Below are 24380 nucleotides of genomic sequence, written 5' to 3'. Positions count from 1 at the left end.
GGAGAACTAAATTTCACACGGTTGATCTGTTGTATTCGGTTTCCGTCGATACTTTGAGGTTTTATATTTTCAATCCAATTTATTTTCCCTTTCAATATTCTTCTATATATTTTATATACTTAATTCTAACTATATAGATTCATATTGATTTATTCCGATTGGTTTATGTTCCTTGATTTGTATTGCATTTTAGCGTTCATTTACCATTTAATTGCGTATGTTGAATCATGTTTGCTTAATTCATGAGTGCTAAATTTGTTTGCTTCATTCGGAATAGCAGTGTAAACCATATAATGTCAATTTTGCTTGTTAATTAATACTGTAATCGAAAGGGGGTTAGAGTCCACTTAGGATTTTGGATTTATAATTACCAATGATAAGTTCGGAAACTGAATAGTAGGTTGACTCGTTTTAGCTTATTTCAAAAGCACTTATTTTATAATCACTTATTCTCAATCGAATCTAAAATCCCCCTATTTTTTCCCCTTGCCTGGTTAATTTTACCAAGAGTTCTTGTGATACGACTCGACGTGTCGCTTCCCTAACTACAATTTTATGTACTCGTTTTTGACCCGTGTGCAACAACGGATCAAGTGACTTAGCAAATAAAAAAGAAAAGAAAAATATGTAAATTAAGATAGCGAGGAACCTTATCATAGAGCATAATTTTCTATGACCTTATTATCTTTCTTTTTAGAGTATTTAGTTCATTAGAATGTAAGTTGTATAGATTGTAATGTTTTCATGAATTCCCTTGTATAACTTCTCTTACAATTTCACAACCTTGAATTCAATGGATCATGTGATCTCAGTGGAGAACCTTGTTCTCACATTAGGCATGACCTCATTCAACTAGAACTTTGCATTCTTCTTGATGCTTTTGACAATCATTTTTATACTCAAGTAAATTTTACACCATATGAGAGTTCCTCACTATCTCAATTTAGTGTTTTGATGACTTTAAATGTTATGGTTCTAACAACCTTGTTGAATAGTATTGTATAATGTCACTTGTTCTAGAACTTGCACATGTAACTCTACATTTAATCCTGTCATTCTTTGAAATTTTGGCTTCCACTCAATACAATATGTTTAAGTACGACATCTACGAACTATCTTGTTGATGAAAATTAAATTCTTATTTCAAATTTATAACTCTTTGTCATTTGTTCCTCATAATTGGTGATATACCTTATTCATCGATGTCAACATCATATGTAATATCCAACTCGTATGTCAAATAATGATCATCTATGACATGCAAATTTATTAAGATCTAGTATGATTTAATTTGATTTTTCTTGAAAAAGTTTCTTATCATCCTTAGTACACTTCTTAGTCTTATTTTTCCTTTGAGATGGGTGAATTTTAGAGAGTATACTTAACCCTCAATGTCTTAATACGATCAAGTTCAAGTTTAGTTAGTGAAAAAACAACAAAATTTTGGATCATCATTCAAAAGGTCATTGTTTTGGGTCAGTCAAAGGCCCAAGAAGCTAATGTCCAATTCATCTCAAATTCACTACATTTGACACAAGGTATAAAGTCATCTCACACACAAAGAGTAAGGTACATTTTATGATCTCCATTTTTTTACACTCATATTGATTCTTGAATTGACTTGGATTTTGGAGTGATAACCATGTAGGTTTATCTTGCATCGATGTAAAGGAGATCATCATCATTGTTCAAGATCATCAGTTTTCCAACTGCATATATTTCTGGTTTCAGAATGGAAGAGTGGCGTGATATATGAAAAATGACTTATTCCTACGATTTCCATGAATTCACACTCCCTTTCCAATTTCATAATTTATGACCTCCTCAGATCTCAGAATTGAAAGCGTTCATAAGCGAACACAAAGATTTATAACAGTCAATACATTCAATCATTGTTTCAATCGTGATTCGTCGGATTCTCAGATCTCATATTCACTCGGGAACTCCACAAAAGAAGTAGAAGAAAAGGTCCTAGATCCAGATGTGGATCCATATAGAGGTTACCAGAGGATGAAGGTAACCTCCTATAAGATCACGCCGAAGGTTCACAATCTGTCCTCTGAGCTAATGTCGGGATATGACGAGCTCATAGTTAACGCCAGGATATCGGTCCAATGAGCGGAGGTCTCCTTAGGCCGGGTCCAACATGCCAAAGTTAAACTAGCTACCTCCTTTCTTTATAGGATGGACGTGCCAAGGAACAGAAGTTTGCCAAATGCGCCCCGAGGAAAGGCACTATAGACTCTGGTTGCAAGGAGATCGATCGACAGTAATCTTAGAATCTCGCCCGACATCCATGTTCCAAAGGAAAGATTAGAAGGAAAGAGCTATCCAATATCCTACCATAGGGGACGAGAAGACGAGTGTCATAAGGAATGACGTCCACGTCTGACCATCATCTTGAGTCTAAGGGAAACTAACCATAAGGTTGGTTCACCTATAAACAGATTGTTAGCCGCCTGTCGACCGCCTAAGGCAGATATCAATTCTGAAATAAGATGGAAGTCAGGATGTTTCTACCCCGATGGTTGAAGGCACCTCACCGCTACATAAAGACAACTCTAGGATCCTAAGGTTTTAACAGTCATCCTCAAGCTATGTCCTCGATGAAGCCGACCGCCCGACAATGCACTAGTAGGAAAATATAATACATGGTGCTTTGATACCTTAAACAAAATAAGTATACCCCCGAAGTTCCGAGGGGGACAAGTACCAAAAACTCAAGGCATTTTCTGTCCACAACAGGGTTACTACTAAAAGTCTATCTATCTAGTCATTTCATAATTTCTTTGTAACAAATTCAATTCATTATTAATATATATATATATATATATATATATATATATATATATATATATATATATATATATATATATATATATATATATATATATATATATATATATATATTCATTGTCTCTCTTTTCTGTAGAGTGTTCAAGACAGGGATGACAAAGATTAAATGCATTCTTGCATATCTGATACGACTTAAACACATTCCTTGCATGAATGCGTATCTGATATAGACTAAATGCATTTTTGCGCATCTGATATGACTTAAAAGCATCTCTTGCATGATTGTGTATCTGATACTGACTAAGCATACTTTTGCGTATTTGATACGGCTTAAACGGATTCCTTGCATGATTGCACATCCAATAAATACTAAATTCACTTATGCGCATTTGACATGGCTTAAACGCATTCCTTGCATGATTGTGCATCAGATACGCGCATTTGACATGGCTTAAACGCATTCCTTGCATGATTGTGCATCAGATACGAACTACACGCATTTTTGTGTAACTGACGCACCCCCATTCGATTCTAGCCAATCCAAGGGCAATAGGCGGTGGAGCCTGGAGAAGTCCATCTCTATCCGAGCCAAACCTCTAGCATATGGACGAGAATCCTACCCATGTCCGGGGAATGGTTCTCTGTGACACGGAGCCCAATACAAGCATACAACCACGACATTATGGTCTCGCCGGTCCCAGACAAATCACTAAATACATCAAACAAATATAGAAACCAAAAATGGTATTTAACATTATTTAATGTGCTAAGTCTCCAATTAAAAAGTTAGGGGATAACATATTGATCTCTTTGTTGCAATAAAACACACATCCCCTCGTAAAGCAAGCAATTAGGGTTCTCACACCCAGAGCAGGCGGTACGCTAACACCGACCGACTTCTAAGGCGAAATAACTTTGCATTACAGGGTAAAAAGGTAAGCCCCGAAACTAAAACAATTTGAAAACAACCAAAATATGCATCAAAACAAAAATGATAAAATGAAGCTAAGCGCAGAGCTCTAAGCTAAGTCATACCCGAATCATTGAGGTAAAAACACTTTCATAAATATTACTAATTTTACACCTTATGATTGCGGTATTCAACATCAAAAGTAAGTATTTATTTTATTGTGTCCACATGGACTGATATGATATTAATTTCCATTCAATAATTGATATGGTTTAAGTGAGAAGTTGTCAAATTTTTTGTTTACATAAAGTGCATAATGTAAATACGGTAAATAAAAAGTGAAGTTTCAAATATGAGAAAGCTTGCTGGGATTGAGATTCATCCACCGATCATGTATGTATTCTTCTGATCAGTTATATAGAGATTAGTTGTTTGATTAATACTATCACATATCGCTACCCGACATCATTTATGTCTAAACTCCTGACAGGAGTTCAACTATATTGTTTAATCAACGATCTCTCGGCCTATTAAACAATACAATAACATTAATATTTGATACTCTTGTAAATGTTAAATCTAAATTTATGCCTAGAGTTTAGCATCTAACATGTGATTATCCTAGATCGAAATTTGAAGAGCATTTTTCAATAACGGTTCAAATCTAAAAGTAAAACAAGTAAACAAGGACAAAATCAATATCAATAAATGACTAATTCATATATAAGTGTCAAGTTTTCATGTGAATAATACTATTTTTTTGGCACTTATCAAACTCTCCCTAACTTGAATATTTCTTAGTCCCAAATCAAAGTTGTAAAACTCTTTCAAAATAAAGAGGATTCACCAAACTTCAAATTCAACAATACTTAAAAACAACTGAAGGAAATGTACGGTTCAAGTTAATGAATGCACGTGTGTAACTTCATAACGGGTTCGTCTTAATACCAGAACTTTCTACTCCAGTCATCTCCCTCACCGTCTCTGACAATTTACCGAAAACTCCTACCCCCTTCTGGACCTAAACATCGATTTCGCTTACTTGAAGCGATCTTCCTAGAGATTCCTCCAACATCACTATGAGTGCAATCAATATATCTTTGATGGCGTTTTACACCTCTATAAATAAATAACGAATGTCAGCTAGCTTGTTCTAGAACGAGTCAACCTTAGCTTCCATGGATCGTATTGCGGCGGTATATTGTCTCTTAGACGACATTCACTGACTCCCCAGACTAACAAACAGAGAAATAAACAAGGGGTGAACAAATAAATGCAGAATCATGTTTATTAATGATGAGATTGGGAAAATACTAAGAGGGAAACTAGATCTCTATTACTGGCACGAAGCTCAGCTCATATGAAAAGCTATAACTTTCCATCCATAACAAACAAATGAATTCTCATGGATAATCCTCTCAACCTCTCCTCACTCCCTTATGTAATAGAATGACTAAACAATTTTCAATTCTCTCTCCTCAATCCAATCTAACATAATTACTTTATATATTTCCCTTTTTTTTCTTCTAGAATAAACCCTCCAAATCTTGGGCTCATAAAATCTATAATAAATGACAATCTCATAATTATTCTCATTTGCGTCTTTCTACTAACATTCTGATGATCATTAAAGACTATTAAAAAAAATTGACATGTTAGCCTGTGTCATACTCTTTAAAAGGAAAGTCAATATGCTAATATTTTAGCAAAAATTGAAACTAATAGCCTAAATAATTTGATTATTGTCCATAAACCTCACTTATCTTTCTTATACTATTTAGCATATGCTTCAAGTCTAGTGTGTCATTTATAAAAAAAACTATTTTACTGTTTTTTCTTTTTCTTTTCTTTTCATTTTTTCTCATGTAAAAAGAGAACAAGTGTATTAATTTTCTAATTTGAGTAGTATTGTTTGCGTAAAAATAAACAATAGTAAAAACAAAAGAAGAAGAACGACGTCGTATCTTAATTCACTGAAATAACCCATCGTCGTCTTCATCCTTTTGAAACCTGAAGATTGCATTTCAATTTCGTAACCACCCTGTTATTTGTCCCATTTCTTCAAACCCTAAATCCGTTGCACGATTCATTTCCATCTCCGGTTCTCAATTTCAGAACGCTGACTCCAACAAAGCCTCTGTAACTAAACATGTCGAATTGGCTGAGATCTGCGGTCAACAAAGCCGTCGAGGCCAGCAACAAGAACAATCTCACCAACACCGTTAAGAAATACGCCGACACCGTCGTCCAACACGCCGGACAAGTCGTTGCTAAGGGTGCCAAAATCCTCCAGGATCGCATTGTAAAATCTTTATTCCCGATTCCTCTTTTCTTATATCAAATTCATATTTGCTTGAAATTTTAGGAGTAATCGTTATCCTAATAATCTTAACTAAAATTTCCGCTTAGAGTGTATATATAGTCAATAATTTGGGGCACGTTTTCTCAAGTTTCAACTTAATTGAATTCTGGTTTAGATAGTTCAAATTGAAAGGAGAACAATGAGAATAGAAAAATTTACCATACATGCATGTTGCAGACAACTAGGAATTATAGAAGTGTTGCACAAACAGTTAAAAGATTGGAAGAAGATGCTATTTCGCTAAAATCACACCTAAGTTCTTGTACTTGGCTCACGATAGCTATATCTAAGTTGCTTTCAACTATCTTTTTATTCAACAATTCAATTTGAGCTAAAATGGAAGTATGAGTATAAAGAGGTAACATACCTTTAGGAGTGCCAATAGTTTCAAGATTGACCGACCTCTCACTTTTCAAACGGTACTCATTCATACACATCTTCTCAATGAGGTCTTTTACTCGCGGTTCAATTATTTGATAGATAGTACCTCCTGCGGAAGCATCCAATAACATGTGAGTTTGACTCTTGAGACCTTTGATGAAGTTTTGCATCTGCTCCATATTACTCATGTTATGATTTGGGCATCTGCGCAACAAAAGTTTAAATCTCTCCCAAGCATTATAAACTGACTTAATTTCCTGCCGCTCAAAATTAACAATTTCTGCTCGACGCTCAGTAAACTGAGTAGTAGTAGAAAATCTTTCAAGGAATTTATCCTTAAATTCCTTCCAAGTTTGAATTGTTACACTCGGAAGGCAAAGCAACCAATCTTTCGCCCTTCTAGTCAGTGAGAACCCAACCAAACTCAATTTAACATGGTCTTTAGTGGCATCAATAGGTTTGCACATTGAAGCAATTTCATAAAAGTGTGCAAGATGCGCCCATGGGTCTCTAATTGTGTTCCCGTCGAACAAATTTTATCTTAAACATGAAAATACATAATTTTTAATATTAAAGTTAGCAGGGTCTGCCGGTACAAACCCCTTAGAAACCTGTCATTCATCAGTTCGTTTACAGTAGTCCCCCATAGTGAGGGTTTATGCAACTTCCATGACTTTTTCTTCAGAGTCAGAAGAACTTAAGAGTTTCTCTTCTTCTAGTCTTCCTCCATCCAAAGCTGTTTCTCTAATTGATTTTCTAAGAGCACATGTGGTTCTTTCAAAGTTTGGATCCAATGGAATTAATGGGGATCCTGAACTGCATGTACACAACCAGAAAATAACTCAGTAGCACTATGATAAACAAGAAATTAAAATAAAAATTAAAAAGAATAAAAACAAAAATAAAAACAATTGCACAAACGTCGTATTGTTGAAAAATCAACAGTCCCCAACAATGACGTAAAAACTTGATGACTTCTCAGCAAGTGTACCGATATTATTGAAGTATTAAAAAGACCGAATCCACAAGGACTGCCTCCAAGTAAGACTAAATGTGTGTAATTTGGAAAAACTAGTAAAATTAAGGGGTTTTTCAAGTTTCAGTTTGAAAAGTAAATAAACGCGTAAACAATGTCATGAAAGCGGTCAGGGTGTGTTGTAAAATCCCCTATTCTTATTTTGTTGATGTTTGATGCCTTGTATGAACTATCTAATCAATATAACCTCACAGTGAATTAACCAAACCATTATAGCCGATCCTTCACAAAATAACTCACTAACCACTACCAGGAGCTTTCTATTCCTAATCTGACAATGTAAGCAGGGTTAGGCAATGTATAAAACGTTAATTCTCTATGCCACTACTTGGGGTCTCCTATCCCTATTCAACCAGCGTAAGTACTAGGGGTGTTCACGGTCCGGTTTGGATCGGTTTTGAGACAAAATATCATCCGATCCAAAATATATAAAGCATACGGTTTGGTTCGGTTTTTGGATGACAACAAGAAAAATCCAATCCAATCCAATCCAATTTATACGGTTTACTTCGGTTCGGTTGAATCGGTTTTATTCGGTTTTTAAATCAACACTGTGAAATTTAAAACGAATATATTTCAATACGAGTTACAATTATGCCTCCAACGTCTACTAAGACAATATCTAATTTTCATATTATATGGCTATTTGATGTCATTGTTGCAAAGATTCATTATAATATATGGACAATATCTATCCCAACGAAATAGACATTGCTGTAATAAATATTTTATATGGAGACCTGCTTACTTAGTGCTTATAGGGAGACTTGTAATATAAATTAAATATATGACAAATATATATGACAGTAACATACCAAAGCTGCATTAAAGTGAATATAATAATAAAACTTCAAGAAAAATATCAATGACAGCATAATTGATAGTTTCAAAATCACAGCCTGCAACATTGATAGACAAATCTAAAATTTTCTAATTATCCTGAAATTGCTCCAGCTTCACAATAATTATCCTGCAATTGCTCCAGCTTCACAATCTACCCAATTCTTTCAGATATCAAAAGCTAATCAGAGTCTATAATTAATTTAATAGGATGAGTAAATGGAAGTAATACCGGTTCGGTTTGGACCGGTTCGGTTTTCATGAAGCCAACCGTAAACCGAACCGAACCGATCGGTTATGCAACATGGTGATCCAAATACATCCAAAAAAAAATCGGTTTTTTTGGATTTCGGTTTTTTCGGTTCGGTTTTTGGTTTTTTTTTTTGGATTGGATTGGATCTGAACACCCCTAGTAAGTACAACAATTTCCCTATGTCCAAGACATAGAGAAAATTGACTATCGCGCGCATGATACCCTACATCGAGCTAGCGATGCAACTTCTAATGCCCTGTCACGTGCGCGATGGTGGATGTGATTATTTCTGAAGTTTCACTCTTTTTTTCTCCTTTTTCACTCAAGTTTTCACTAAGTCCACAATTTACATACTTATTTTCCCTCATTCTTTGGTCATTCTTCCTCAAATTTGCTCGACTTTCACTTGTTTTGCTCCGATTCTTCGACTACATATATGCAATGACGGACTGTCATCAGAATACTGACCATTAGTTTATGTGTTGGACTTAGGGCATTTGTTATACTTACGCTAGTTGAATAGGAATAGGAGACCCGAGTAGTGACATAGAGAATTAACGTCATCCACTGTACCCTTTTGATGCAAATTTGTGAGCTCTTCATAAACATCATATTTTTTGTTTCCATTATAGCGCTCAAGCAACATATCTTTTAAACCTTCCCATCTTAGAGATATATCTTCATCTACAATCGAGTTGAAGAAATGGATGGTAGAACCATTCATACACAGCTGAGCCAAACTGACTATGACCTCCAGTGACGTGTATTGTACTTTAAAATATCCTTTGCTCGCGATATCCACCCAGTAGGATTATTACCGTCAAACAACAGTAGTTCCATCTTACGAACCGAGTGACGAAACTCAGTTAATGTGTAACTTCGTAACAAGTTCGTCTTAACACCAGAACTTTCTACTCCGATCATGTCCCTCATCGTCTCTAACAATTTACCGAAAACTCCTACCCCCTTCTGGACCTAAACATCGAGTTCGCTTACTTGAAGCGATCTTCCTAGAGATTTATCCAGCATCACCATGAGTGCAACCAACATATCTTCGATGGCGTTTTCCACCGCTGTAAATAAATAACGAATGTCAGCTAGCTCGTTCTCCAATGATTCAACCTTAGCTTCCATGGATCGTATTGCGGCGGTATCTTGTCTCTTAGACGACATTCACTGATTCCCCAAACTAACAAACAGATAAATAAACAAGGGGTGAACAAATAAATGCAGAATCATGTTTATTAATGATGAGATTGGAAAAATACTAAGAGGGAAACTAGATCTCTATTATTGGCACGAAGCTCAACTCCTATGAAAAGCTATAATTTTCCATCCATATCAAACAAATGAATTCTCATGGATAATCCTCTCAATCTCTCCTTACTCCCTTATGTAATAGAATGACTAAACAATTTTCAATTCTCTCTCCTCAATCCAATCTAACATAATTACTTTATATTTCTCTTTTTTTTCCCTTCTAGAATAAACCCTCTAAATCTTGGGCTCATAAAATCTATAATAAATGACAATCTCATAATTATTCTCATTTACGTCTTTCTACTAACATTCTGATGATCATTAAAGACTATTTAAAAAAAATTGACATGTTAGCCTGTGTCATACTCTTTAAAAGAAAAGTCAATATGCTAATGTTTTAGCAAAAATTGAAACTAATAGCCTAAATAATTTGATTATTGTCCATAAACCTCACTTATCTTTCTTATACCCGTTTAGCATATGCTTCAGATCTAGTGTGTCATTTATAAAAAAAAACTATTTTACTGTTTTTTCTTTTTCTTTTCTTTTCATTTTTTCTCATGTAAAAAGAGAAGAAGTGTATTAATTTTCTAATTTGAGTAGTATTGTTTGCGTAAAATTAAACAATAGTAAAAACCAAAGAAGAAAACGACGTCGTGTCTTAATTCACTGAAACAACCCATCGTCGTCTTCATCCTTTTGAAACCTGAAGATTGCATTTCAATTTCGTAACCACCCTGTTATTTGTCTCATTTCTTCAAACCCTAAATCCATTTCCATCTCCGGTTCTCAATTTCAGAACGCTGACTCCAACAAAGCCTCTGTAACTAAACATGTCGAATTGGCTAAGATCTGCGGTCAACAAAGCCGTCGAGGCCAGCAACAAGAACAATCTCACCAACACCGTTAAGAAATACGCCGACACCGTCGTCCAACACGCCGGACAAGCCGTTGCTGAGGGTGCCAAAATCCTCCAGGATCGCATTGTAAAATCTTTATACCCGATTCCTCTTTTCTTATATCAAATTCATATTTGCTTGAAATTTTAGGAGTACTCGTTATCCTAATAATCTTAACTAAAATTTCCGCTTAGAGTGTATATATAGTCAATAATTTGGGGCACGTTTTCTCAAGTTTCAACTCAATTGAATTCTGGTTTAGATAGTTCAAATTGAAAGGAGAACAATGAGAATAGAAAAATTTACCATACATACATGTTGCAGACAGCTAGGAATTATAGAAGTGTTGCACAAACAGTTAAAAGATTGGAAGAAGCTGCTATTTCGCATAGGGGACCTGAGAGAGTACAGTTGCTTAGAAGATGGCTTGTTGTCCTTAAAGAGATTGAGAATTTGTCTGAAGCATTGGCCGAAGGTAAAGAGAAGACTCTCGAGCAGCACCTTGTCGTGGAAGAAATAAGGGAGAACCCACAAAGACCTTCTCTGGTTAGAAACTTTCATTGTGTGCAATCATCTTATCTTTGTTTGGTGTAACTGATTTTAGGGCGTTATGAATATCCAATTTACCAAGCTTTTTAGAGATTATCTGAAATTATGCTATATTGAATTTTCATGCTTTCAAATTCTAGAGATTACAAGTGCTTTATCTGCTTTCCCACTACTCCTATTTGCCAAAATGCTGCATGGTCTTTCTTTGTTTTGGGTGAGTATTGGTTTATTGAGTATTTGTCTCCTGCGTCAAACACGGTGTCCTTTGGTTTTTATGTGTATTTTGAAATGGGTGTAAGTTGTAGAAGATACAGCACAATGTAAGAGAGATAAAAATAAATATATACGGTGTCACATGTCTTTTGATGTTCAAATAATACAATTTCATAATATTATGTGAATCGGTGCAGATAACTGATGCATAAAATTTTAATTTGTAACACGGTCCTTAAACCGTGAATGCAGTGACATCCATTTTAATTAGCTGTTTGTTTTTATTATTCTACCGGTTCTTTTCAGATTCTTTATTATGATTCTGATGTTGGAGGAGAACCTCTAAATTTTCGCGATGTCTTTCTTCAAAGTCAGGCACTGGAGGGTATAACACTATCAATGGTATGTTTCAGTGATGTTAATTATCATGTACAGTTATGCTGAAAGCTGAATTTCCTGTTGTATATTGGTATGTAAGCTTATGATTTATTCTGAGCATAGCCATATGGGTGGTGTTTGTTCTCCTTAATTCTCCCCTCCCAAAGGAACCAAGATGTACCGATTTTTTAATTTTATATTCAGTTCTGTTCTCTTTCAAATTCACCAAATATAATTTTATCTTTGAAGTTAGTATATTTTTGTAGGTATGTCAAGTAAATAAATTTAGTCAAAAAATTGATTCAATCTCTATATTTTCGTAAGAGTTAATAACTTTTTTATTTATATTCCATCAATGGTATTTGGATTAAGTTGGTTAAACTCCCCCGTTCCTTTTTAAGCGTCACTTTCGTGTAAAATTTGTTTCTTTTTAACTGTTGTTTTCAAAGATCAAGGTAGCATTAATTGTCATTTTGTCAAAATTACCCCTAGGGTGTGTTTGTTTCAAGTTATAAAATAACATTCTCAGGAATATGATATTGAAAATGCAACAATCCCACGTTTGTTTCAAGTTCTTAAAAATTGTTCCCGGGTATTTTTTATTCCTAGGAATTATACTTACACATGATTTTTCCTATAGTTATTCCCATGTTAAAAGGGTGGGAACCCAACATTCCCATGAAAATAATGTTAAACTAACTTTAACTTCCCATTACTACTCACATCTATTTTTATTTTAACTTTTTTATAATTTTAAATTAAATTAAATTCATAAACATTCCAAGGAAATTTGATTTTTGACCAAACACGTCCATAGGAATATTATTCCTGGAAATAATAATCTCAGGAATATGATGCCAAGGAATGTTATTTCATAACTTGAAACAAACACACCCCTAGTTATTTATTACAGAGAAAGAGAAAAAGTCAAATGAATTAATAAAAAAGTTGAGGGTATTATAGGTAAAAAGATGATTATTATTTGAATAGTAGTAAAATTTATTAGCTTCCTTAGTATGTGCAAAAAGTCAAAAAAAGACACTTAAAAAGGAACGGAGGGAGTATCTTTTTGTTCTTTTATTTCTTTGATGTACAGTTATTGCAGCGTTGTGTTATGGTAGTATCCACGTAATGGTAAAAGAAGATCATTCTGGATTAGTATGCTTTTCTTATAATCACTGATAATGGAGGTTAACCGCAGGGTTAACTTTTTTCTATTCCTCAGATTATTGAAGCTCCAAACGAGGAAGAGGTTTCCCTTCTCCTGGAGATGTTTGGGTGAGTCTACTAGTTTTTATACATTTTTCAAAGATCTCGTTATGATTCACAATTGACAATACGTTGTATAGGCATGTCTCTTGGATTTTATGCATGCGACATTCGGGACTTGTGGCTCTTCTTGTATTTAAAATCTCTACATTTTTGTGTATGATTTATATGATTGGTGTTTATAATTGTGGGTTTTGAAAATAGTGTCTTTCTCATTGGAATTTTAGTTTCATCTGCATCATTATGAGAAGTTTTTAATATTTCAGTTGTGCCAAAGATATGTTCAAATCATTTTTCTGCCACTTCATTCATACAGGCTTTGTCTTACTGGGGGAATAGAAGTTCATAATGCCATAGTAAGTAGCTTACAAGATTTGGCAACAGCTTTTTCAAGCTACCAAGATGAAGTACTGGTAAGGATGATTTTGGCCTCACGTCGTTCAATAGTTATATTAATATTCAGCACTAAATGCTTCCTATGTTTTCTCCTCCCTCTTTGATTAGTTGTATTTTTTGCGTCAAACTATCACTTTATGAAATCTTTGAGGTTTGAACTTTGATGCCTTGGTAGTCAATATTTTCATTCACATTTATGGTTCAATTTTTAAAGTACACATTTGTAGTTCCTAGAGTTGTATTTTCTTTAGCTAACTTGTGAGTTTTGAGCTTAGAATACATCTAAAATGTGTAAGCTAACTTAATGTTGTATGAAAGACTATTAGGACCAAAAAATAAATTATCTAAAAACTTTGTTTAAAAAAGTATATGTATATGATAGCGGATGCGCTGAAAATATGCAGCCATTATAAAACTAGTTGTACTCAAATCTTGTAGGTATATAGCTGTGGGTTTTTGTATGTTCCTTCATGCATAGTTATATGTCCACCTTGTTTTTCAGGTGAAGCGTGAGGAATTGCTTCAGTTTGCGCAACGTGCCATCACTGGGTTGAAAATCAATTCTGATCTTGCTAGGTCAGTATGAAACAGGGGCTTTAAATGTCATTTTATTTTATATCATTTCTGCTAGACACCTAAATTTTTTGGGTTTTATCTGAAGTTCCACATTCAAAGAGTGGGTGGATTGTGTTGTGTCAACTATTTACTTAATTGATGCTAATCCTTTTTCTTGCTATGATTAATATTTGACTTTTTAAGCTATGGTCTCATTTAATTATTATATAAATAATTTGTGTGGCTATTTTCATAGTAAGGACAATGTTGCTATAGGGAACATCAGGATCTGGATGATTTGAACTTTGATTTTACACGATACCAGTGTATTATATAGGTACAAGCCTACTAGGTAGAATAACTTCGGGCGGAAAATGTGTGTTCCAACTGCAGTTATGAGTGGTTACTCGCTGATGGTAGATTTATTATCTTGTAGTTGTACCTGCCTCACCCATCAAGCCCCTGTATGGTTGATTAAGGAGAAAATGATGGACAATAAAACATCCGAGTAAGGGTGTTCTGAGAATTAATTCAAATTCTTGGATAACAAGAAATTTATTAGGGAAAAGATGATTACAAAGAAGGTGGATGAGAACCCGAGAGTAAAGTGGGCCCAATAGTATGCATTGGAGTTGTCTAACCTTTCTACATATCAATGCTAAACTCAAGTCATAACTTTTAAATATATACTATATTCCCTACCGCCATCATTCATGTAGGAAACTCATACAAGTATATAGTTTTTTATTCAATTCAACTAGCAACAGTTAATGTTTTTTATCTGTCATAAAACTTAACAGATTAAATTGTAAGTTTTTATTATCACTTGTGCTCCCCTGACTTGTTGGGCTCAAGCCCATCACTGTATTGGGGACTCGTGTGCTCAACCCCGCCTTGCACCCTCCATGATAATACTTAAAATCCATCCTCACTTGTCCGGGAAGTTTTAGGGATGAAAACCAGAACACAATCTGCTTTGTGAATATTTTTAAATAAATTTATACAGAAGATTTAGGGCCTATATGGTTCAGCTTTAAAAAAATAGATTTTTTTTTTGTATTTTCAAAAATGGATTTTACAAAATTGTTATTCAAAATATTACAAGTTTTTTAATATTCGTATTTTCTAAATTGAAACACTAATTTGAACATCCTATAACATAAGGATACATTATTGAAGATCAAAACATAGTAGAAATTGCAATTTTTTCAAAAAGTTGTATTTCAAAAATGATTTTTATGAAAAGCTATTTGAAATAGCTTCAAAATTAAGTGATTTTTTGAAATTTTGATATTCAAAAAAAGTTTCAATAAAATGATGAAATATTTAAAATAACATTTTAAGAATAACTATTCAAACCAAATTTTCATTTGAAACTTTTATTAAAAGTTTCTTTGTAATTCTTTTTACACAAAATTATGTTACACTATAAAAATCATTTTAAAAAAATGCCAAAACAAACGGGCCCTTACATTGTTAAAATTGATCCAGTGTCATATAAATTAAAAGCATGTTCTTGATAAATGTTGAAACTAGTAAGATTGTTATGTTTTCCAGAAAAAAGCCATACTTAATATGAATAAATATTGACTCTATTATTAGCTTAGTGAGACATGATACTTGTTTGGATGGCGGATGTGGCTGTGTGGGGGCGGGGTGGTTTGACCCAGTTCTCATACTGCTATACCTCAGCTGGTATGGGTTCATAACCCTCAGGTTAGTGAAGGGTTGCTTTGTTATCACACGCTCTTTTTGTTGGATAGTAAATTTGAGTTTTGCCACTCGGATCCATGGTTACTACTAAAATTTAAAATGGGAAAAATGGTTTACAATCTAGTTCACTTCAGATCTTGATTTTCTTTCTGACTGCAGAATAGATGCTGAAGCCTCTAGTTATAGAAAGAATCTCACTGAGATAACAACTTCACAGGGGATTGTAAATAAAGGTGATTATAATGCTGCTGAGGAAAGGCAAGCAACCCTAGAGGTGTGTTTCTGTCATAACTTCCTTCTGGTAGCTGTTTTTGTCAGTAATGAATTTTTACAGTGCAACTGATATAATAATTTATGTGACTGGATATTAAAGTATGTGATTGGAACAAGGTTGTTTACAAACTTATGTGGGTTAAACTCTCAATAAGCTCTGGAATATGACATTTTATAATTATCACGTTTTGTCCTGTTTGATTGTGCTTTTTTTCTTTTACTATTAAAAGAAAAGCCCTTTTTAAGTAAAAGGTTATGGAAGTGTTTAAAAAATTATAAGAAATATTTAAGTTCTTGAAAACCTGAAAATAGGCTTGTTTTCAGAAGCAAAAAAAAAGAATAACTTATAGAAAAAGAATCTCCAAATCCAAGTTGTATCATTCAATATGCTTCTGCCTGTGACTCGTTTAATATACTTGTCTATATTTAGTTATTTTATTTATATATCCCATTCCATTTTTTAAAATTAAAAATGGAGTGTAACAAGCCAACCATTTTACAGGCTTTAAGAGTTGCACTAGGACAGATTAGAATTTGTTCCAAACTGGAAGGATTGTTGCTGAAGAAGAAAAATATAAGCAATGGAGACTCTCCAGAGGTTCATGCCCAAAAGGTACAATTTTTTTCTCTGTAGGAGTTTCTTTTGGATGGGTAGGAAAAAGAAAAACACGATGTGCAAGCTGTACTGTCTTGTATGAAAACCTAGTTATAGGAAGGGTCGAATGAATCTAAACAAGAATTGGTTACCTCGGGTCTAGTATCATAAAAATTGAATCTCTCAAAAATGGAAACTGAAATATAATGAAAAGGTACTTGTACCATTTATAATTTTCATAACTACCCTTCTCTACTTGTCAATCTTTCCCCAGTAAAAAAAACTCGTCAACCTTACTAGTTTGTTATCACCGAGCATCCAAACAGGGCAAAATTTTGCCTATATTTTTTTAGTATTCTTTCTAATCATTCCCTCCATATTTTGCTCCGGAGTAGGATGCAAACTGCAGAACAACGAAAATACCATATAACTTAAGGAGGGTCCACTGATAATCCCATTAGTACATATCTCAACTATTGTAAGCAGGAGTGGGATCAATAAAACTTGCAATATGGGTTTTTTTCTTTTTTGGTGATATTGTCAGACTCATGGGAATGTTATGTTTTGTTTATATTTTTCAATCATATTTTTTTAAACCGAATCTAGTTAAATTGTATCTTTCTATTATTTTCTATTTATAACACAACTGTCATGGTTATAAGTAGGTTGACAAGCTGAAAGTCTTAACGGAGTCTCTTGTTAACTCTGCTGCAAAAGCTGAAAAGCGTATATCTGACAACAGGTACACTGTTAAGACTATGAAATTTCATTTATAGTTTTCTCTCTTAACTCTGTTATCTGAATTCATTTTTATACTCAAGGAAGAAACAGAATTTGTTGAAAGCATTGTATTTTGGCTTTGAAACTTCTTATTTCTTCAGTTTTTTATGAATGAGTTACTTTTATTTAAAACTTGGCCCATGTGTGAGTAAAGTATGCACGCCCTTTTAAATATTGTAGTGTTAGTGGCGTCACTCACAACTATGTTAGACATTATCATCAATTTTATACTTTTAAACCTCTCTCGTTATTAATGTAAGCGAACAGTGCACCACGCTCTCTCTTTCCTTTTTTAGAATGATCTCGAGTCATTAGATGAAAACGAAAACAATGATATCTAGTGAGATAATGCTTAAAATAAATGAACCAGCTACTCGAAATTTGAAAACAGAAACAAAGGTCCAAATAGCTTAGATGAGTAAAGGAAAAAGTTGAACAACTAAAGGACACATTTTTTACCTTACTAAATACCCAATTTCAATAACCCTAAGTGCAAATAACTAAGATTTCCACGGACAAATAAACGGTAAAACAGTGTGATGCGAAAAGAAGGTCCATCGTTCCCTATCAAATCTAAATGAAATCTGTGTTTTCTAGTGAAAATTTTCTGTATCTTTATGCTCACAACTTATGAATTTTGTTGCCCTCATCATGTGGGTACGAGTGAAATTGACTACTGATTTTGCCATTTTGATGGTGTGAGGGGGGATAGTTTTGTCCTTAGGGAAAGAGATAATTTGTGAGAGCTGTACCGAATGGCGAAAGTTTAAAAAATAAAAAGTGAAGAATATTCTATCTTCTGCTTAGCTTCCAGTACTTTGCTCAGTTTATATAATTAGCTTCAGATGCCGAACACTAAATCATATCTTCTCCATCTCAAAACTTTGACAGACAACAAAAAGAGGAGGCATTAAAAGTTCGTGTCACTAAAAGTGGTGAAACTAGTGAAAAGGAGAAGGTAATGTGTTCAGCAAACCAGCATTACATTTACTGTGTCAATTGTCGTAATTTGTCACAGATGTATTATATTTCAAATATGATTTGACGATTTACATGGCTAGGCTTTAATTTGCTATGCTTGTCTAAAATGTCAATGTTATTGTTAGAATATAGGAAATATCTTATTATAACTTGATGTTATGTTAGTGTATTTTTATTTATCTTGTACCAATGTTATGGCCGATCTGTGCGTCTCATCAGATCAGAGATGCATTTAACTTATAACAACAAACTGATAGAAACTCGTTCGTCTTTTGAAAAATTTGGTGACTCAAGGCATATGTTGAACCAGCCGAGTTTAAAAAAAAATGGAGAAGATCATGGGAGAAGCTGCCAATAGACGAAGAGCCATGGTAGAAAAAAGTGAATGGTCAGAAAACGCAGGACAAGAAAACGGCGGCTGTAGAATATCAAATGTGAGAATAGAATATCAAATGAAAGAGATTAGGGTTACACATGTTGGGTTTTTTGTTGACAAGTCCTGGTATTGGGTTTGGGTCTTAATAAAGTAACATTTTAATATAATAATGACTAATAAAGAAATTTGAGAAAAAACCAAAACAAAAGGAGAAGATGTTTGTCACTCAGGTACTATTTGTTGTCACATGTAGGGGGAAGGATCTAAACAAATATCAAAAAGTGTGAAAAATATACTATAGCATTCAAGCCCATGGTAACTAGTGACAATACAAATACACCAAGCACCATTAATGAGTAATATTAAGCGTACATAAATATATATGTCTAGTAAAACTTTATGAATTAAATAATGACCGGTTCGAGCGGTTCAAGTAGTGAAGCACTCGGTCAAAACCATCATTATTATCTTCTTTCATCCAACACTTCAACAGTAATAAAAACTGTACGGATAGTATGAGGGTTTAATCAATGGAGGGTATTCTTGTTTGTTTGTTGAGTTAAGCTGCCGTGAAATGTAACTTTTCCTTTATTATTTCTACATATGTTTTGCTTTATCTCTATGCGAGATGGTTTTTTTTCCCAAATGTGTTAACCACACACCCATCATTCAGGGGGTTCTTTTTCTTGTATTCATCCTTTTCATACAATTATATAATATAAAAGGTGGAATTGCTTTGCAAGATTGATACCTTTATCGTTTTCAATTGGTTCACATTTTTGGGGGATTGGGGATGGGTTTATGTTTTGTGGCGAAGCATAAACATCTAGTGTATGAATATTAGATCTTCCATCTGTTCTAAACGGATAATTGACTTTTCTTTTCTCCTTCCCTTTTGTTTTCAGGAACTGACAGCTGAGATATCTGAACTCCAACAGAAAAAAGAAGATCTAGAAGCTGAATTGAAAAAGGTACGTGTCATATTCTTTATGTTGAAACTGTTGGCTTTTAATTATACTATGATTCTGTTTTGGTACAGGTTGTAAATATTTTGGTACTCTTTTAGTGCTTTTCTGCAAGTTGAGCAAAAATTTGTCTACAGATCAACTAACCTCTAACCCTTCAGTATTTTTATCTACCCTTATCGAGCTAAACATGTTTTTCTTTTAAATAATTTCAGCTGAACTAATTGCTGTTACCAATGATTCTGTTTCACTGTTTATGGAGCTAAACATGTTTTTCTTTTAAGTAATTTAAGCTTAACTAATTTCTTCTCACCTATGATTCTGTTTTACTGTTTATGGAGCTAAACATGTTTTTCTTTTAAATAATTTTAGCTGAACTAATTGCTTCTCACCTATGATTCCATTTTACTATTTTTTTCCTTCTCTTTACATGTGCGCGATCTTTATCAATAGTTTAAACAAGAGTAAATCACCAATTCGCCCTTTGAAATTGTATAGGCCGTGCATTTACACCCTTGAACTCTGTGAATAGGCATAAAAGATCCCAAATTTGAATTGTCAGACAATTTGGTCCTTATGTTAATTTACAATTTGGTCCTTATGTTAATTTACAATTTGGTCCTTATGTTAATTTGTAAGGACTAGTTTGACATTAAGCGATCTAATTCAGGGATTAATTTGCTAGTAAGTGATATATTTCAGGGACTAATTTGACACTAAATTAGATTCAAAGTCGGGATCTTTTTTACAGTTTTGCAAATTTTGGGTGTAATGTTTGACCACTACAATTTTAAGGGACAAATTGGTGATTTACTCTTTAAACAATTATAATCTTTTATGTGATATATTTTACATCTCTACTCTACGTACCAGTTTTATATTCTCATATGACTCTTGTTTTGATAGCAGAAGCGCCTGCTTAAGGACATGTTTGCTTATCTTTTATTGATAGAATCATCTCATATTCTTCGTGGGTCCCTTTATTGTTAGTTGCTTCATTTACTCCCACGTGATGCACTGCTTCTTGCAACCTAGTGTTACTACTTTTTTAGATCATTGTCAATGATGCATAGATGTTATTGGGGAAACCTTGTATTGCCTAGGTTTTAAATTTTCAGTTTCTATGCAAATGAAACAACATTTTGTTCTTTCAGTTACTCATAATATCAATCGGTAACTCTTTGTGAAACCATTTGTAAAACACGGTGGATAAAACAGAAAATCACAATATTTAGTCACTTTTAGTGAATCAAAGTGTCTTAAGTAATTTAATAATAACTAAAATTTATACTGAATTGTAGGTTAATAATTCTTTGGCTGCTGCTCAAGCACGGTTATGGAATGCGAGGGAAGAGAGGGACCAGTTCGAGGAAGCAAACAATCAAATAGTTGAACATCTGAAGATAAAGGTTCAAAATTCTCTTTTTCTTGGCCGAGTATCATGTTAAATCAATATCGCTTAATACAGTTTTACTCAATCAAGTTTGGAATTTTGATTTGAGCTTGATTGACAGGAAGATGAACTTTCAAAATCAATTAGCTCATGTCGGGTTGAATCAGATGTCATCAAAACCTGGATTAACTTTCTGGAAGATACCTGGGTTCTCCAGCAGTCTAATACAGAAATTCATGAGAAGCAGGTCAAGTATGTAGTTTAACATACCAAACTTGAGTAATGACTGTTTTAATATCTATAAGGGGAGTGTTAGTGAATATACTCTATTCTCATTATACACAGTGAGGTTTACTAGTATTTGTTACATAGGCATGGCCCACAGTTCACCTAATATAACTTGTACAACAGAATGAGCATAAAAGTTATATAATGGGCGTATAATAAGAAAAACATTGATCTTATTCACTGTTTCTTGTGCCGAAGTAGCAAGACTGTTAAAAGAGTTTAAGCTCTCAGGGTGTTGGAAAGGCGCTGATATCTTTTAGTTCCATATCCAATGACCCCAAGACTAAATACTCAGTATTAGTCACATACTTGTGATATGCGAGCAATAGCCGCAGTCACGTTATTACAATCACATATACTCAGTCTCTACCAAAGTATCTGTCAATCAGAAATCTGGAGTTATTCTTCCGTTACTTGTGATTGAGACTTGAGCATTATGGGGTGCCCAAGTCCCGCATCGAGTAGTATGGGATGCTCGGTGATGTATTTAGGTGTCTTGGTTCTTCCCCCTGGATAGCTAGCTTTTTATGGGAGGGTTCGCCAGTCCATAGATAATAGATACTTATCCCACTGTTCTTTATTTTGTTATTGTTCACTAATGCTTTTCTTCGTAAAGTGATGAATTGGAGAGACATGAGGACTATTTTGTGAACTTGGCCATTCAACTTCTTACTACTTACCAGGTATTAATTTCCTTTACCGATCCAGATAATGGGTGGAAAATGGCAGGACTCATTTCTGTTTCCTCATTCGTTCCTCATTTGTTCCTCATTTGTAATATGACCTACTTTGTTGTCCGCAGAAAGAGTTAGAGCCTTGCATTAACCATATCCAAACATTTGTTCTGAACCTCAAGAATTTGAGTCAGAGGTAATATCTTTTTTATTAAATCTTGTCTTCCATGGGCACTTGTTTAGCTGGCAATTTCTTTGACTGCAAATTTTTCTCAATTTCAATACAATTTTGCATTTATGCATGCCTTTATACACAGAAAATTAGATTTTTTAAAATAAGTTATCAAATGGTATGTACTTTCATTTGCGCACAAATATTACACTTTATTTTAAAACCTATGCATGTGTGTGTTGTCATGTCTTTATCTATCTATTTCCTTAATTTTTCTTGAGGAGACAGGTTAGAAATGACGGCCAGTGCAGATACTGAGGAGTCAAAATTATTAAGTCCGAGGAGAAATCTCGAGGAGGAATATTTGACCTATGAAGCCAAGGTAATATGAAACTTTGATTGATTTTGAATTGCTGGCATGTTCATCTGCACCTTTTCGTATTACTTCCTCCCTAGCAGAGAAAATGCATCTTTATTCTGGATTTTTTTTTTCAACTCAGTTTTTTTTTATAAAATAAATTGGAGAAGGGAAAATTATTATTAATATCGGTGATAATAATGCGTATTTTACAACTATTCCAGATGAGATTTAAGATTTGTCCTACGCTGCTACAAATACAAGCTCTTACCACTGAGCTGACAATTCTTGAACATTTTTTTCAACTCAGTGGCTTCAATTCATTGTACACTGTCCTATCATATTGTAAATTCTTTTGTAGTTGCGAGTTTTTTTATACTATCTTTTATTTTTATTTTGTGCTTTTTACTTAGCATACCCAACCCTTGTTATCTGTTACACTCTGTATGCTTTGTTGTCCATGATTGTCCATGTTTTCTTCTTTCAGATTATTACCACTTTCAGTGTAGTGGATAACATGAAACAACAGTTTTATGCTCAACAGGGGAATATTACCAGGTTTTGGATTTTCTTTCTAAGCAACTTTGTTGGGTTTCTTTGCTAAATATAGCTTTATATAATTAAAGATATGCGAAATAATTAAGTTCACAATAATTCAATGTGTTATATTGGAACTTTTTCTTAATGGTCGTGATCCAATAATACCTATTAAAACCATTCTGTTTCGCTTATCGGGTTCACAATACAGGAAAGATGAAGAGAAAGTCAAAGAGCTTTTTGATGCCATTGAAAAGTTACGAATTCAATTTGAAGCTATAGAAAGACCAATTCTTGACATAGAGAGCCCACCTGTAAAGACCGAAACATTACCTTCTGAGAAAAAGTCAGACCGTGCACCTTCACCTTCTGCTTCAGTTCAAGGTACTGAGTTTTCAAAGACAGAGACAGATGAACAACCAAAATCCCCTTCAGTTAAGTCAGATCAAGTATTGGACCATGAGGCCGAATTAGCCAAGCTGGAATCTGAATTTGGAAAGGTTAGTACTCAAGATTACTCAACAGAGGAAATTAATGATTGGGAATTCGATGAGCTTGAAAGAGAATTTGCATCTGGTAGCACCAAGTGATTACTTCCATCTCTTTAGACATTATTGCCTGCTGCTGTAATTTTATAATGAAGCAAGTGCAAGCATATCATATAAATTTGTAAGCTATAGGTCGGTCATTGACGAAGTTTGCAAGATCAGATGGCCTTCGAATTTGTAAAAAGATTAAGAATCATATTTAATTAATTTATCTGTAAAACACGTAGTTTGTAACTCGTAGACGGGGTATCAAATGGTCTGAAATGATTATAGCATGGCTGTAAATTTTTAAGATTTAGTCTCTGCCTGCTCCAATTTTATAAAAATGATTGTGCTCTATTTTACGTCTCTATATATTTAGTATGAACACGAGTTGGCTCATGTTTTCCAGTATTATTTCAAATTTGTATTGGTGCTCTTTTCCTTAAATGCAAAGGAATGAAATTTCAATTAGTTCTGACAAGGAATGAAAGTAGTAGTAGCTAGGGGATAGAAAAACGGGTCTGGCATGTCAGAAATGCTCATTTTGCCTACTCCCTCTAAAGTATCTGTCCCGTTCCGTTTTTTGTGGGAGCTGACATCAACAATTTTTTAAAATTTTAGGTTTAAAAGATGCGGTGCATGCGGGTT

The 24380-nt window shown here is 34.0% G+C and overlaps 1 protein-coding gene across 2 annotated transcripts; it reads left to right on the top strand.

The window, feature by feature from the left end:
* Positions 1–5640: 5640 nt before the first annotated feature.
* On the top strand, positions 5641–24089 carry LOC127098129 (uncharacterized). Of its 2 annotated transcripts, none has more exons than XM_051036635.1 (18): positions 5641–6008; positions 11062–11283; positions 11806–11901; positions 13103–13155; positions 13463–13559; positions 14045–14118; positions 15970–16084; positions 16586–16696; positions 17344–17420; positions 18350–18416; positions 19721–19786; positions 21082–21189; positions 21295–21425; positions 22078–22144; positions 22264–22331; positions 22596–22689; positions 23153–23223; positions 23414–24089. In XM_051036635.1, the coding sequence occupies exons 1-18, from the start codon at positions 5856–5858 to the stop codon at positions 23790–23792; spliced, it is 2049 nt and encodes a 682-aa protein (XP_050892592.1). In that variant the 5' UTR covers positions 5641–5855; the 3' UTR covers positions 23793–24089. The 2 variants fall into 2 exon arrangements, with proteins under 2 accessions (XP_050892592.1, XP_050892591.1); XM_051036634.1 differs by lacking the exon at positions 5641–6008 and adding an exon at positions 10445–10824.
* Positions 24090–24380: the final 291 nt, after the last annotated feature.

The sequence above is a fragment of the Lathyrus oleraceus genome, chromosome 6 (assembly GCF_024323335.1).
Source record: "Lathyrus oleraceus cultivar Zhongwan6 chromosome 6, CAAS_Psat_ZW6_1.0, whole genome shotgun sequence".
NCBI classification, from domain to species: Eukaryota; Viridiplantae; Streptophyta; class Magnoliopsida; order Fabales; family Fabaceae; genus Lathyrus; species Lathyrus oleraceus.
Note: the sequence above shows the minus strand (reverse complement) of the source record. Positions and strands in the feature narration are given on the sequence as shown.